At 44.1% G+C, this 15,251-nt stretch overlaps 1 protein-coding gene across 2 annotated transcripts in view; it reads right to left on the bottom strand.

Moving 5' to 3' along the window:
- LRP1 (LDL receptor related protein 1) overlaps positions 1 to 1,822 on the bottom strand; it is an 83,968-nt gene extending 82,146 nt beyond the window's left edge. For both annotated transcript variants that reach the window (XM_039865753.1, XM_039865754.1), the window contains exon 1: positions 1,327 to 1,822. In XM_039865753.1, the coding sequence (XP_039721687.1) occupies positions 1,327 to 1,393 (67 nt within the window). In that variant the 5' untranslated portion in view covers positions 1,394 to 1,822. The remainder of the gene's footprint in view (positions 1 to 1,326) is intronic.
- Positions 1,823 to 15,251: the final 13,429 nt, after the last annotated feature.

Here is a 15,251-nt window from a genome sequence, read left to right as displayed (position 1 = left end):
GGGTGGAGGAGTGGGAGCAATAATTTGGTTTCAAGGAAAAACTTTCCCAATCATAACCTGGCAAAATTTAGAAGATGGAGGAGGGATGCATGATGGTATTAGACCCATTTTTTCCCCAGATGACAAGACTAAAATGACGGGAAGCAATGAGATCCCACCCCTTCTCAAATCAGGGGCCCAACCCAGCCCAACCCCATGCCCCAGCTCAAAAGCTTGAGCAAGACTTGAGGCAGTGACTCACAAGTAAGAAAAAAATAGCTGACATAAAAAGGGGAGAGGGGGCACCCCATTTCCCCAAAGGACATAGTTCTAGCCCAAACCTAACTGCAGTATAGAAAGCGTGTGTATATGGTGGGAGGAGGAGAACTGGTGGAGAGAAATAAACATATTTACAAAAGGAGAAGGGAATTGGGGGGTGGGGGCATAACCATAACCCCCATCCAACCTCCAACTCTTCTTCCAGTCCAAACTGTGCTCAAGCTCGAAGTCAGGGAGAAAGCAGCCTTCCTTCACCCTCCCACCTCAGCATTCCAGGCCATTCTCCAGTCCCCTTCCCCAACAATGACATCTGACGTTTTTCATTTCAAAGCTCCCAGGAATTAAGAAGGAAAATTCAAAGTCACATAGCATCGCCTGCTTCTCCTCCACCTCCCAACACAGTCCTATTCAGGCTACTGACAGAGGCTGAGAGGGGGAAGTGCTCACTTCAGAACCCAGGCAGGCAGCCTGCTGGATTCTGGACCCAGGCCTCCAAGCCTGGTCTCCCAGGCCCAGATTCCACACCCAAGCAGGGGGCCTCTCCATGGCCCTCCCTCTCCACCCACAGCCTTCTCAGGCCTGCCTGCCCTCTGCCCAGCAGGGCACTGCTGACCCTGCTCCCCATTCCAGATTCAGAGGCCACTGCAAAATTCCCCCCACCCGCTTTTGCAGCCCTACATTGCAAATCTGGATGGATTCCTTCACAATTTAGATGGGGGTAGAGGAGTAGAGGATGTAGGGGAGGTGGAGGCCCTCCCCGACCAGAGATAGGAAGAGAAGGCCTCTAGATCCCGGGATCAGAAAAAAAGGGGGAACCCTCCTCTCCCTTCCGAGGCCTCTGGTCTTTGTTTGGGCTGGGGGGGGCCCGGGAAGCATCATTTGCCCAGGGCCCCCATCCTCCAAATCGGACCCCCATCCCCACCCCCAGTTGGGTCGCTGCTGTGTCAGCTGGACTGGGATAACAAAAGGCACCCCCTCCCGTGTCTCCCTTCCCCATCCGAACGCAGGAGTGGGGGCTGGGGAGTGGATGTCCCCAGGGGTCCAAGGGGGCCGCGGAATCTCACTTACCATCGATAGCAGCGGCGACCAGAGCTGAGAGCAGGGGCAGCAACAGCAGCTGCGGCGGGGTCAGCATGGTGTGGGCTGATGCAAGCAGCAGCCCCCTCCCCTCTGGTCCTGCTACTTCTCGCCGTCGCACCCCCCCAAATTGGGGGGTCCCCCTTTTTTCTTCCTTCACCCTCCTCCTCTATTCTTATCCTTCGACAACGCGCACCAGGGACGTGGGTGAAGTGGTAGAGTTCGGAGCCTGGGGAGGGTCTGCTGACCGGGGTGTGCTCCCCTACCCCCAAATCCAAACCCTTCACCCCCAGCTTTTCTTTTCGCTCCTCTTTCCCCCTCCCTGGGCGAAGCTCACAGCCCCATCTCCGAGCCGCCTCCGGCTGCAAAAACGCACAATTGGGAGGAGGCGGGGTGGGGGGTGGGGGGCGTGGACCGGATTGGGGAGCCCTTGGAAGGGGCCTGATGGAGCTTTGGGCTCCCCTCGCTTCCGCCTCAGCACAGGCCTTGGAGCCGGAACAATGTTCTCGGACCGAGGTGCCAAGCGGGCTTGGGGAGAGGGAGGGGACGGGCAGAGGAGGGAGGGAGAAGGCAAGGGGAAAGAAAAAGGGGGGAGAAAGAGCTACGGCAGTCCTGTGGAGGCGCATGCTCCATTTGGCGCGCTGCCTGGGGAGGGGAGTCTGAGCAGCTACGATATTTGGAGCTTTGGCCAGCGGTTCTGGACTGGGGGGGCCCAGGGCGTCGCTAGCAGATTTGGGGATGGGAGCGCCCTCTCCCCTGACTGGGCCCTTCTTCTCCATGCTGCAGACTGCCGAAGGGACGAGGGAGGATCGGGCAGTGAAAAGACCCGAGCGGCTTCTCTTCGAAACTCGGTGTCATGCCCTAGGATTTCAGGCCGGGTCTGGAAATCCAAGACCCCGAGGGTCTGGACCGAGGTCTTATTTCACTCGAGAATATGGACTGCGCCTTGCCTGCCTGGGTTGGGGGTAGGGGCCACCACTCTGCAGGGAAGATGCGAGGAAAGGCTGAGCTTTGATTCCGAGACTTCCAAAGACGGACTAGAACTCGGGCCTGCGGCGGAGGGGGCTGTGTGGGGGAGGGGCCACGAGGGCCCGCCCCACCTCGCTCCAGGTCTAGAAGTAAACAGGGACACCCGCGGGGACACGCCGGAGCTTGTCCTCCCGCCTAGGGCTTGGGGATGGAGCCCACCTTAGAACCCGCCCCGCCCTGCTCGCCTGGCACCGGGCGCGGGAGGGGCAGGCTCTGGTTTGGAGGGAGGTGAGTCACCAGCGGGTGGGGTTGGGGAAGGGCCACCCCCGTTTCGCCCCAAGAGGTCGGGGCTCATTTATTTTTTTGTTTTGTGGGGTTTGTTTTTTTTTTAAGTTGTTTGTTATACCTTCTGACTGGCTTCCCACCAAGTCGGGGTTTTAGATTCCGAGCAACTGAGATTTAGAATAAGATGAAGGACTCTGGACTCGAGTTCTAAGGCGGTGTGTACTGAGTGCCGGACCTTTGTCCCGGCCTTGAGCCCGTACGGTAACGCTACTTTGAGTCCAGAAGGCGCCCAGCGGTTTCCAGAGCCCGGTGAATGTGCTTCTGGTCACTGCCCCCTTCTGGGCGGCGTTTTAAGACTATATCCTAGGTGTCTGACTTTCTGGTGTCTGGAAGTCAGAGTTCAGGGAGACAGAAGGCTACCTTGGCTGCCAGAAATTGATGATAGAGATGAGAGAGGGTTGCATCATGCCTTCTCCCTTTTAAAATTCTAGTCAAGAAAGAGCCCCCAAGTCCTCACTCCAGTCTGTCCCTGGCCGAAAGCAGAGCAGCATGGAGGACTTGTTGGTTGATGGCAGTGAGAGCAACAGAGGAATCCAGAGGGAGTTCTATCTTTCCCTCAAACCAGCGCTTCCTCTGGGCTACCTTTGCTTGAGGCCAAGGCCACCTGCCTCTAGTCTCCCAGGCTAGAAACCTCAGACTCTTCACCAACCAAATCCAATCTTGTAGGCCTATGTTCAAGGCCTGTCATTTTTTCCTTTGAAATAGAACTCAGATTTCCTCCATCCCCACTGCCAGGGTTTCTTCAGTCAGGGGTAGGATCTTATTCATCCTTTTATCCAGCCTTCATGGGCTAACACAATGACAGGCGCGTGGCGGGGACTCACCAAATGTTTTTAATAAATGCCTTCTAGGTTCTGTCCTCTCCCAAGACGTCCTCCCAATATTGTGGTCCAAATGAAATAAGATTGAAATATTTCAGACAACTTTGAAATGAAAAAGCTAGCTGGAGTGACCATATGTAGCTTGTGAGGGGCCAGTCTCCTTCCTCTCCCTGCTAACTGCCTTACACACAACTGAATCTTCCTAACTACTGTGCCTGGTGAATCTCTACTGGGTGTCCATAGATAACTGAATCAAATGTGAACTCTTCTTCCAGTCATGTATTTCCAAAATCTGGCCTCAGCATGTCAATACACTTGCTACCTCCCAACCCCTACTAACTCCTGAAAATGAATGTGTATTTATTTTTATTAACCTTGTATTATTAAAAAATGGTAACAATTAGTGGTTTAAAAAACTCAGAGTATAAGAAAGTATAAGGTGAAAAGTAAACTTGCTATTTTCCACACCCATTCCTCAGTTCCACCCTCAGAGTAACCACTACAGAGAGTTCCATGGGTCTCCTTCCAAATGTTTGTTTGTTTGTTTTTAATGATAAATACACATAAACATCCTTTAAAACCACAAATGAGCTCATACAATATGTGCTGTTCTATAACTTACTTTTTTCAATTAACTTATCTCGATCCCTTTCCACATTGTATACACACATCTAGCTCGCTTTTTGTATTGGCTACTTGGAATCTCCTTGCTTGGATTCTCCACAGTCTATTGGGGTTGTTGGGCACGTGGGTTATTTCCAGTATGTGAACTGTTGAAAGCATCTCTATAAGATGAGAGAATGCATATTTCTACCTGAGCCTTTAATTATACTGTTTTCCAAGCTCCTCTCTACCTTATTCAGAAAAGCTCTCCTGTTATTCTCGCTCTGCTCATCCCTTCTGTTCCAATCTTGCACTCCAGATAGCCTCAGTACCTAGACATTAGCACTTAATTCTGCTGGTTCTGTGTCCACCACCAGACCACAAACTCCTTAAGGGCAGGGATGTATTTTACTCTGTGACTCCACATAGAGTTAGGAACTCTTGATTGATTGGTGGGAAGGCTGACAGGAATGTTAGGACTAGGGGTGCCTGTGCTGGTGGAGGAGAAAACCATAATTAAATCCTTTTGAACGGGATGTGACTGTAAGCATCTCCATATTTCTCTTATAGAACTCATTATGCATTCCCCCTCTGCCTTCAGCTTCTTCTTCCACTTCTATTCTTAAGCTTTTTCCATCTTCAAATCCTTGAGTTGGATTATAACCAAAATAGTGGGAAATCAAGGAGGAATTCTCTGCGATCCATAATCAGGATACCCAGAATGGTGACGGTGGGCAAAGAAAGTGGAGTGGAAGAGGATATTTACTTTTTTTGGATCTCCCAGCAAATTATTAAACATCTTTTCCCGTCTGAGGGACGGGGAAAAGGACATTAAGGAGGCAGCTCTGGGATTGAATGCCAAGCCAGAGACTGACACCACCTAGTGGTCAGCTAAAGAAGTGTAAATAAGTAGGGTATCTCTGAAGGGTCTAGTGGAAAGGTGGGAAGAGAACCAAGGTTTATTGAGTGCTTACCATTGTCATGTACCAAGTCCATGCAATGGATTAGCTGGGTTGAGTCTCATAACCACCTTGTAGCGCAGGTGTTATTTCCAATTGGTAGATATGGAAATAGAAGCTCAGGGAGATTAAGGAATCTGCCTCAAATCACAATACACATTGGACCCCAGTTTTCATAGATTTAATATTTATTAGGGTACTATATATGTGCCGGGCACATTGCTAGGCACTAGGAACAAGAGATGAAAACACATAGTCTCCGCCTTCAAGGAGCATACAGATCAATGGTGTTGTGTAACAAGATGATTGACAATTACAACATAGTACCTTAATGCCTATGATAAAGGCAAGCACAGAGGACCATGGGAACCAGGGCAGGATATTTATTCCAGATAAGGGGATCAAAGCAGAGCAGAGTAGATGATGCCAGGCTACATGTTGAAAAAGAAGAAGGAAATTACAAGCAATGACAGGAGGAAAGTGTGCTTTAGGCTGGAGGACAGGCAAAGGCATGGAGGCATGAGAAAGTTTGAAACATTTGAGGAACAACTAATATGATATGTTTGAAGTTTATTGGGGAGGGTAATGGATGAAGTATCAGGGAACCTAATCACAAAGGGTGATTTTAGTCACACTAAGGACTTAGATGTTTTTCCTAGAAGAAGAGGGGGGACAGGTAAAAAATTGATGAAGTCCTTAATGCATCAGCCATAGAACTGGAGAGGATGAGGGTTCCAGACTAAAGAGTTAGGATCAAGTATACTAATTGATTTTTCATGTCTCCCTAGAGGATAGGACACTTTGGCTCACATTAGGATGTTCTCAAAGTTCTCAAATTTGGGATGCACATTAGAATCACCCAGAGAGCTTTTAAAATTTCAGTGCTAAATAATAATAATAATAACAATAATGACAATAATTAATTTAATTTAATTTTTAAAATCCCCAAACTGGTGGATTTACACGACTTAATTTCAAGACTTGTAAGCTAAGACTTGAAGGCCAGAAATAGACTCACACTTAAAGGTCATTTGATTTTGACAAAAGTGTCAAAATCACTGGAGAAAGGAATATCTTTTCAACGAATGATGCTGAACAACTGAATATCCATATAGGAGAAATAAGTGAACCTTGACCCCTACTTCATACCATATGCAAAAATTGATTCAAGATGGGTCATAGACTTAAGCCATAAAAGCTAAAATTATAAAGCTTTTAGGTGAAACCACAATATCTTCATGACATGGAGGTAGGCAAAATTTCCTAAAGTCATATAAAGCAATAAAAGAACCATAAGAGAAAAAAACTGATTAAAAAAACAAAATTTAAAACATTTGCTCATCAAAAGACACCATTAAGGAAATAAGGCAAAAAGGTAAGCAGAATACTGATCTGACAAAGGACTGGTATCCAGGAGATATATAAATATATATATTTATTATAGGAATATATATATATCCTATAATATATATTATATATTATAGGATAATATAATATATTATCCTATAATATATAATATAATATATATTATAGGATATATATATCTATTATAGGAATATATATATATCCTATAATAATAATTTAAAAATCCAATTTTTAAAAAATGAGCAAAAGATTTGAGCAGATACTTCACAAAAGAACATATATGAATGGCCAATAAATACATGAAAAATGTTCAATATCTTTGGTCATCAAGGAAATTAAGACCACAATGAGATAATTCTCCACACTCACCAAAATGGTTAAACTTTTAAACACTGACAATACCAAATGTTAGAACGTAGAGCAACTGGAACTCACATACAGTTGTTGAGAATGTAAAATGTACTATTGATTTGGAACAATATGTAGCAGTTCCTTATAAAACTAAGCTATACCTACCCTATGGCCCAGCAATTATACTCCTAGTTATTTATTTAAGAGAGATGCAAACATGCTCACACAAAGATTGAAAGAAGATTCATATCAGTTTCTTCATAATAGCCCACAACTGGCCACAGCCCGGGTGTCTATCATTTAAAAAAAGAAGATAAACCAATTTTGGTATATTCTCTACAATGGGATACTACTTAGTAATAAAAACAAACAAACTATGGATACACACAGCAACAGGGATGAATCTCAAAACATGGCAAGTAAAAGAAGCCAGACATCAAAGCACATCCTATTTTATTCCATTTACATGATTTCTTGAATAGACAAACCTAATTAATCTACAACGGAAAAAAAAAAAATCAGAACAGTGGCTCCCCTGGGGTGAGGAAGGTGAGAATAATGATCCATATCTTGATAGGGGTTTGGATGTCATGGAGCAACCATGTGGTAGAGCAGGGATTTGAACCCAGGTGTTCCGGCCCCAGAGGCCATGGTTTTAACCACCGTATTACAATGCTTTACCCTTAGGATGCTGCAGCCTTGGGTGTGGATGAAATTACACAGGAAGAGTCACCTGTGAAGACAGGAGACCTAGAAGGAACACCCAGAAAGGTAGGAGGAAGACTAGGAGAGAGGGCCCATGAAAACCAACGAGGGTAGAGCTTCCTTAAGAGTGGCTAACTGTGGAATAGTGCTGAGAGTCTAGTGAGAGAATGGCAGGGGTGGGCCATTGTTCTCAACTTCTAAGAGGGTATGTGTGCATTGGGCCAGAACAGTTTCCTTGGATTGGTGGGGGCAGTGGCCAACTGGCAGCGTACTGAGGAGGGAAGACAGTGAGTGTGAATAACTTTCCCAAGAAGCTTGGCTGCATAAGGGGAGAGGGAGAAGACAGTAATTTGAGTGCTAGTTAGAGGGCTGGAATTTCCTTGCAGAGGCTCCATCCTGACCACAGCTGGCTCCATTCAGAGATGTTTGACTTCGCCCACCCACCAGGGATGCTACTTGTTCTTCTGTGAGGTGAAGGTCTATTGACAGTAAACCTCGGACAGCCCAGGGCTTCATTTGGAACCTTGAGATCAGCTGACCTCACCATTGCTCATATCCTGTCATCCTTGGCAGGTCTCAATGGGCATCTGCCCTTCTCCACTCAGCCCAGTGCTTTGTCTCCCTGACCACCCTTGCACTGCTTCCCACCCCTGTTCTTGCACAAAACCCTGGGCTCAGATCTCTTTGCTTCTCTTTGCTTGTCTGAAACGTGGCTCTTCCCCGAGGATACTCTTCTTTTAAAGAGATATCACTTATTCTTCCAAGTTCACAAGATGGGTAGTGGTGGGAGCATGGGCAGTCGGCCCGCTCTGGGCTCTCTCTTTCCTATGTCAGTAAGTCTCCACCAAGATCTCCGTTAGGGAAGCTTCTAGAAGCAAGTAACAGAAGGCCTGATTAAAGGTAGATTGAACAATGAGGAGGTCTAGAGCAGGTCCAGGGCTGGTTGACTCATTGAGAGTTTTCTACCTCTTCACACTGCTACTCTGTCCTCAGTGGCTGATGATATCTCTCCTTACAGGTACAACATGGTTGCACCTGTTCCAGTCCTCACATGTGGACTTGGCATTAAAGAGGAACAAAATCTTTCCCAAGAGCCCTCATAAGGTCCTACTGGCCAGGAGAATGGAAATACTGTGATTGGCTAAACCAATGATATTCATCCCCTGAATGCATGGAGGGGAACACCTGTATAAAATCCAGACTTTTCCAGCAAGTGAGAAAGGCCTGCTGCTGACTAGGCACCATCAAGGCTTGCCCTGATATTCATATAAATTCTTCTTCCTTTAAGGGCCAGCTATTACACCTTCCATGGAGAAAATATGCACCAGGAAGCTTAAGGGCAACAGGGCTTGTGCCAAACTAACTGGATTCAAATCCCAGTTCACTTGCCATCCCTTTGGCTTTCAGTAGGTTGCTTGACCTTTCCACAATGCAGTTTTGATATCTGTAAAATGAGAGCTATTAGCACTATTAAATAGAACTTCCTGTGATGATGGAAATGTCCCATATCTGTGCTAATATAGTAGCCATTAGCCATATGTGACTATAGAGCATTTGAAATGTGGCTAGAGCATCTAAGAAATTGAATTTTTAAATTTAAATTAAATAGTCACATATGGTTAGTGGCTACTGTGTGTTGGACACATAGTTTTATCTCATGGTACTGTAGGATGAAATGTACAGAGCATAGATGTTCTTAAAGTAGGAACTGAATTAACACATAAACCCTCACTAAATGTTAGTTATTATTTTTGCTGTCATCCACTGATATCCGAGTAGCTTGCCCACACTTCTTGAAGACTTTGACATCTGACTCACTATCTTCCTGTGCACCTCAGGTCTTTTGCAAAGCAAGATGGCTCAGTATTCATCCAGGTAGTCCAGCAGCACCCTGGCCTCTAGGTTCCTTGCCCTCCTTAACTCCAACGACTCAATTCCACATTGCCATAGCCATTCACTCCAATAGCCACAACTTGTACCACACTCACCTAAGAGAGCTGGACTAAAATCTCAGCCCCATGTCTCTGAATACAACCTTCCAGCCCTCTGGCTCTTTCTCTCCCTTGCTCTCAAGAAGGCTGGTCCTTAGGTCTGTTGAGACTTCCAGTTCTTTGACTCTATTCTTTCCTCACCCTCTGGTTCCTTGTGTATTTACTTTTCTTCCTAACCAGCCTCAATTCTACACTGCTTCACTTCTACTCCACTGAATGATCTCCTCCTCCATCTGAAATATTCTCCTAGCTTCAGACTTATACTTTATTTTTTTAAAATTAAGTTTATTGGGGTAACATTGGGTAATACAATTATATAATTTTCAGGTGTACATTATAATTTGACATATATATATTCTATTGTGTGATTACCACCCAAAGTCCAGTTTCCTTCAGCTACTATATATTTGATCCCCTTTACCCACTTAACTCTCCCCCTATTCCCTTTACCCCATCTACCTCTCCCCTCTTCCCCCACCCCCGAATCCCTGATAACCATTAGTCCATTGTCCATTTCCCTGAGTCTCTGTCCTGTTCATTTGTTACTTTTAGGTTTATATCCCATATTTAAGTGATATCATATGATTTTCTGCTTTTTCTGTCTGGCTTATTTCGCTTAGCATGATTATCTCGAGGTCCATCCATGTCGTCACAAATGGCAGTATTTCATATCTTCTTATGGCTGAGTAATATTCCATTGTGTATATGTGCCACAGCTTCTTTAGCCAGTCATCTATTGTAGGACACTTCGGTTGCTTCCATGTCCTGGCCACTGTGAATAAATGCTGCTATGAACATTGGTGTGCAAATATCTTTTTGGATATGGGTTTTCAAGTCTTTAAGGTAAATACCCAGTAGTAAGATTGCTGGATCATATGGTAAATCAATTTTTAGTTTTTTGAGGAAACTCCGTACTGTTTTCCATAGTGGTTGTACCAATTTGCAGCCCCACCAGCAGTATATGAGGGTTTCTTTTTCTCTGCATCCTCTCCAACATTTGTTATTACTTGTCCTGTTGATTATAGCTGTTCTAACAGGTATGAGATGATATCTCATTGTGCTTTTGATTTGCATTTGCCTAATAGCTAGTGATGTTGAGCATCTTTTCATATGTTTGTAGGCCATTTGTATGTCCTCTAGGGAGAAGTGTCTGTTCAGGTCCTCTGCCCATTATTTGATTGGATTGTTTTGTTGTTGTTGTTGTGGTTGTTAGTGAATCATATGAGTTCTTTGTATATTTTGGATATTGGGCCCTTATTGGAGGCGTTGCTTGCACATATATTTTCCCATTGTGATGGTTGTCTCTTTACCTTGTTGACGATTTCTTTTGCTGAGCAGAAGCTTTTTAGTTTGATGTAGTCCCATTTATTTATTTTAGCTTTTACTGCCCTTGCCTTTGAGGTCAAATTCATAAAATCCTCTTTAAGTCCAAGGTCCTTGAGTTTTGTTCCTATGTTTTCTTCTATGCATTTTATTGTTCTTATATTCAGACCATTTTATTGGTCTTATATTCAGGTCCTTAATCCATTTTGAGTTAATTTTGGTGTGTGGTGATAAACAACAGTCTAATTTTATTCTTTTGCAGGTAGCCTTCCAATTTTCCCAGCACCATTTATTGAAGAGGCTTTCCTTTCTCCACTGTATGTTTTCGGCTTTTTTGCTGAAAATCATTTGCCCGTATAAATATGGGTTTACTTTTGGACTCTTGATTCTATTCCACTGGTCAGTGTGTCTCTTTTGCTGCCAATACCATGCCATTTTGATTACTGTTGCTTTGTAGTATAATTTGAAGTCGGGCAGAGTGATGCCTCCAGCCTCATTCTTTTTTCTCAGGATGGCTTTGGCAGTTCAGGATCTTTTGTGCTTCCAGACTTATACTTTAAATCCATCCTCCACACTGCAACTAGGGTGGTCTCTCTACTAAATCTCATCATATTATTCACCTGCCCTAAATCCTCTAATGCTCCCCATTGCCAAATACTACCCGTTTCTAAAAGGTGCCATGCTCCCTTAGTATCTATGCTTTTGCACATGCTAGATCCTCTTCCTGGTTTAACTCTTCTCGGTTCTTTGCCTAAATAATTCATATTTTTCCTTCAAGATTCTGTTCAGGCATTACTTCCTCCAGGAAGGCCTCCCTGATTTCCCCTATCCTCTATCTAGTTTAGGTCCACCTTCTATATGCTCCCATGGCACCCTGTGCTTCACTGGAATCACAGCCCTGAGTATCCTGTGGTATCATTGTTAACTACTTGGATTTCCCCTCTGCGCTTTAAGAACCTGAGAATAGGCACCCAACAAATTTTTGTTGAATTAACTGGACATAGATTCTGAGAGGATTGGTTTTGTTTGCTTGCTATTGGTTTGATTTTCCTTTTTTAAGGGCGGAAAGGATTTAAACATGTTTATATGCAGAGGGTAAAGAGCTGTAATAGAGAATGAGAGGTTGGAGAGTTGGAGGATCTAGGGGCAATGAATGGAACAGTGCCTGGAGAAGCAGAAGGGAAGAACCCTGAGCACAGGTGCAAAAATATATCTTGGGCAAGGACACAGAAACCGTCTCCTTTGGGCCTGAGCCGGGGTGTAGGTGCTGATGAATATGTCTGTTGGTAGGGAGCAGGAAACTGGGGAGTTTCCAACTGAGGGCCTCTGTTTCCTCTAATCTAAGTTGTGAGTTGATATCAAGGTGAATGGAAATCTGGGGACAATGTCAAAGAGCTGGCTCCCCACACTTCTGTTACCTTTTTCTTCTATCCCTTAATCCTCCACAAATCCCAGCCTGCTGCCCGGTGCTCCTGAATATAGCATTTACTCATCTTGTCTGTGAAATGTACTGAGCTCCTGCCATCAATCCATCACTAAGTTTAGTCCTTACATAAGAGAGTGTATGTAAAACATTTAGCCTTGAGCCAGGTGCATAGTAAACACTCAGTAGATGGTAGCCCTACTATTTACTAGCAAGAATGAATGTTGTCTTTTCTAGCTACGCAGCAGTGTTTACAGAATGATATGTGTCCCCACCCTCCAAGATCTTATGTTCTTGTCAGACAAGAAGGATGTATCCATAAAATAATTTAAAATAAATGCAAAGTGTTTTGTGATGGTTACTAACATCCAAATGATGCTTTTAAAAAAATCACAACCTGCACTAAAAAGTATCTTTCACATCAAGACCTAGAACTCAGAAACATATATAAAACTGAAACAACCTTCATTAGACACTACTTATCCTTTATTTTATGTGTGTATTCTGGTATTTTCTACGCTATTCTACTTTGTTTTAAAAAAGTGATGGTCTTATTCATGGTGGCCCGGACATGGAAGTAACCGAACTGTCCTACAATAAATGATTAGATAAAAAAAAGCTGTGGTACATATATACAATGGAATATTACTCCGCCATAAGAAGAGATGAAATACTGCCATTTGCAACAACACGGATGGACCTCGAGATCATCATGCTAAGTGAAATAAGCCAGACAGAAAAAGTTGAAAATCACATAATATCACTTATATGTGGGATATAAACCTAAAAGCAACAGATGAACAGGACAAACAAATGGAAACTCATGGACATGGACCATAGACTACTGGTTACCAGAGGGGTAGGGGGAAGTGGGGAGGGAGGAGGTGATGAAGTGAAAGGGGTCCAACCAATATGTGGTGACAGAAAGAAATCTAACTATGGGAGGTGAACACACAATGTAAATATATATATGCCTTACTGTTAAAATGCACAGCTAAAACTTATTGGATTTCATTAACCAATGTCACCATAAAAATAAATAAATTACAAACAATGTAAATATATATATATGCCTTACTGTTAAAATGTACAGCTGAAACTGATTTTGTCAACCAATGTCCCATAAAATAAGTACATACATACATACATACATACATACATACATACATACATTTAAAATAAATAAATTAATTAATTAAGTAAAAGTGATGGTCAAGGTTCACTGTTATGGGTTGAACTATGTCTCCTGAATATTCATATAATTAATATGTTGAATTCCCATGTCCCTTGAAAATTCATATTCATATGAGGTACTCCCGGTACCTCAGGCTGTGACCTTATTTGGAGATAGGGTCTTTTTACACGCAATCAAATTAAAATGAGGTCATTAGGGTGGGCCCTAATCCAATCTGACTGGCGTCTTTAGAAAAAAAGGGAAATTTGGAGACAAGACTCTCACATAGGGAGAACACCACGTGAACATGAAGACAGCCATCTAGAAGCCAAGGAGGCAGGCCTGGAACGGATTCTCTCCCATAGCCCTCAGAAGGGGCCAACTCAGCTAACACCTTGATCTTGGACTTCTAGCCTCTAGTACTGTGAGACAATAAATTTCTGTTGTTTAAGCCACCCAGCTTGTGGTGCTCTGTTATGTCAACCCTAGAAACTAATACACTCACCAGATTGATTTTATGATTCAGTTGGGTTGCAACCTGCAGTTCAAGACCCCAATGTTCTTTTTTCCTATGCTTTTTCTCATACAATCATATTAGCCACTTAGTGGGATGGTAAAACCCAGAGGAGGGTGAGGCAAGTAAGATACTCATTCTCAAGGTCGTGCAAGTGGGGGTGTCATTACTGTAAGTCTAACCAACTATGCAATTGCACAGTCTGAGGATGAGTGCCTCCTTAAATTTTGTACCTTAAACACCTCACCCTAGCCTAGGCCCCCCATTTGAGGAGTTGACACAGAGTGGAGTCAAACTTAAGTTAGATTTGCCTCTGAATTCTGAGTTCTTTCTATTATGTCACGGTGTCCCCACTAGTGCTTTTAGTTAGAGAGGATGATAATAAATATTGTTTTTTCACCAATATTTGCTCTTCATCTTCCTACCTCCCCAAAGGAGGCAAAGTTAGAGACTGAATTCACTCCTCTTCTCTTGCTAAAGTTCAGGAGAACTTGGACCTTCTGAGACCCTTAGATGATGAAGCCTGAATTCAGCCACTGTCTATGGATGTCTGCAGGCAAAGTGATGCACATACGAAATGTGTGTTCTGTGAGTGCCTATGTGCACATAGAGCAATCCTAGGACAGATTTCTCCGTGGCTCTGATCTCTCTCCTCTTCACTTCACTTCCTTCCAGAGACAATAAACACATAAACACACATACCTCCAATAGGCTCTGTCTTTGTGGAGCTAATATTATCCCCAAACCCAGGGCCCCCTATGTAGGATGGAGGCCCTCCTGCCTTCCTCATGTCTAGTTTATTCTGGGCCATAAAAATAGTGCCAAGCATTTACTATTGCCAGACACTGTTCTAAGTTTTCACATGTATTCTCACATTATCACACTCTCACAGCTTTATGAGTTAAGGCTATTATTTGTTCCATTTTACAGATGACAGAACTGAAGCCCAAAGAGTAAATTGCCCAGATTTATGCAGTTAACAGTGTTGGCAGGATTTGAACCCTAGCAGCCTGTCTCTAGAGTCCTAGTTCTTAACTAGTACCCCGTTGCCTGACTTGTGCACTATTGGACACACATGTGCCTCGCATGGGATGGGACCTGAAGGGGCTGGGTTCTGGGAATCAGTTCAGGCACCAGGGGGCAGCATAGGCCTAGCTTTGCCCCTCAGCCCAGCCCTGTTTGGGGAGAGAGGAGGAGAGTAGAAACTTCTTCCCACCTTCCAAGTTCCCCCAGAGCCCACCCTTTCTGAACACTATGTCTCTCAGGTTTGGGAATGTGAAGCCCTCTTGGGGTCCCTTGGCCTCCTCCAGCTCCTCCTCCAGAAAAAGTTGCAGATACCATCCACTAGTTATGACTCAGAAGCTGAGCAGCCT

The sequence above is a fragment of the Pteropus medius genome, unplaced genomic scaffold, assembly GCF_902729225.1.
Source record: "Pteropus medius unplaced genomic scaffold, Ma_sr-lr_union100, whole genome shotgun sequence".
NCBI classification, from domain to species: domain Eukaryota; kingdom Metazoa; phylum Chordata; class Mammalia; order Chiroptera; family Pteropodidae; genus Pteropus; species Pteropus medius.
Note: the sequence above shows the minus strand (reverse complement) of the source record. Positions and strands in the feature narration are given on the sequence as shown.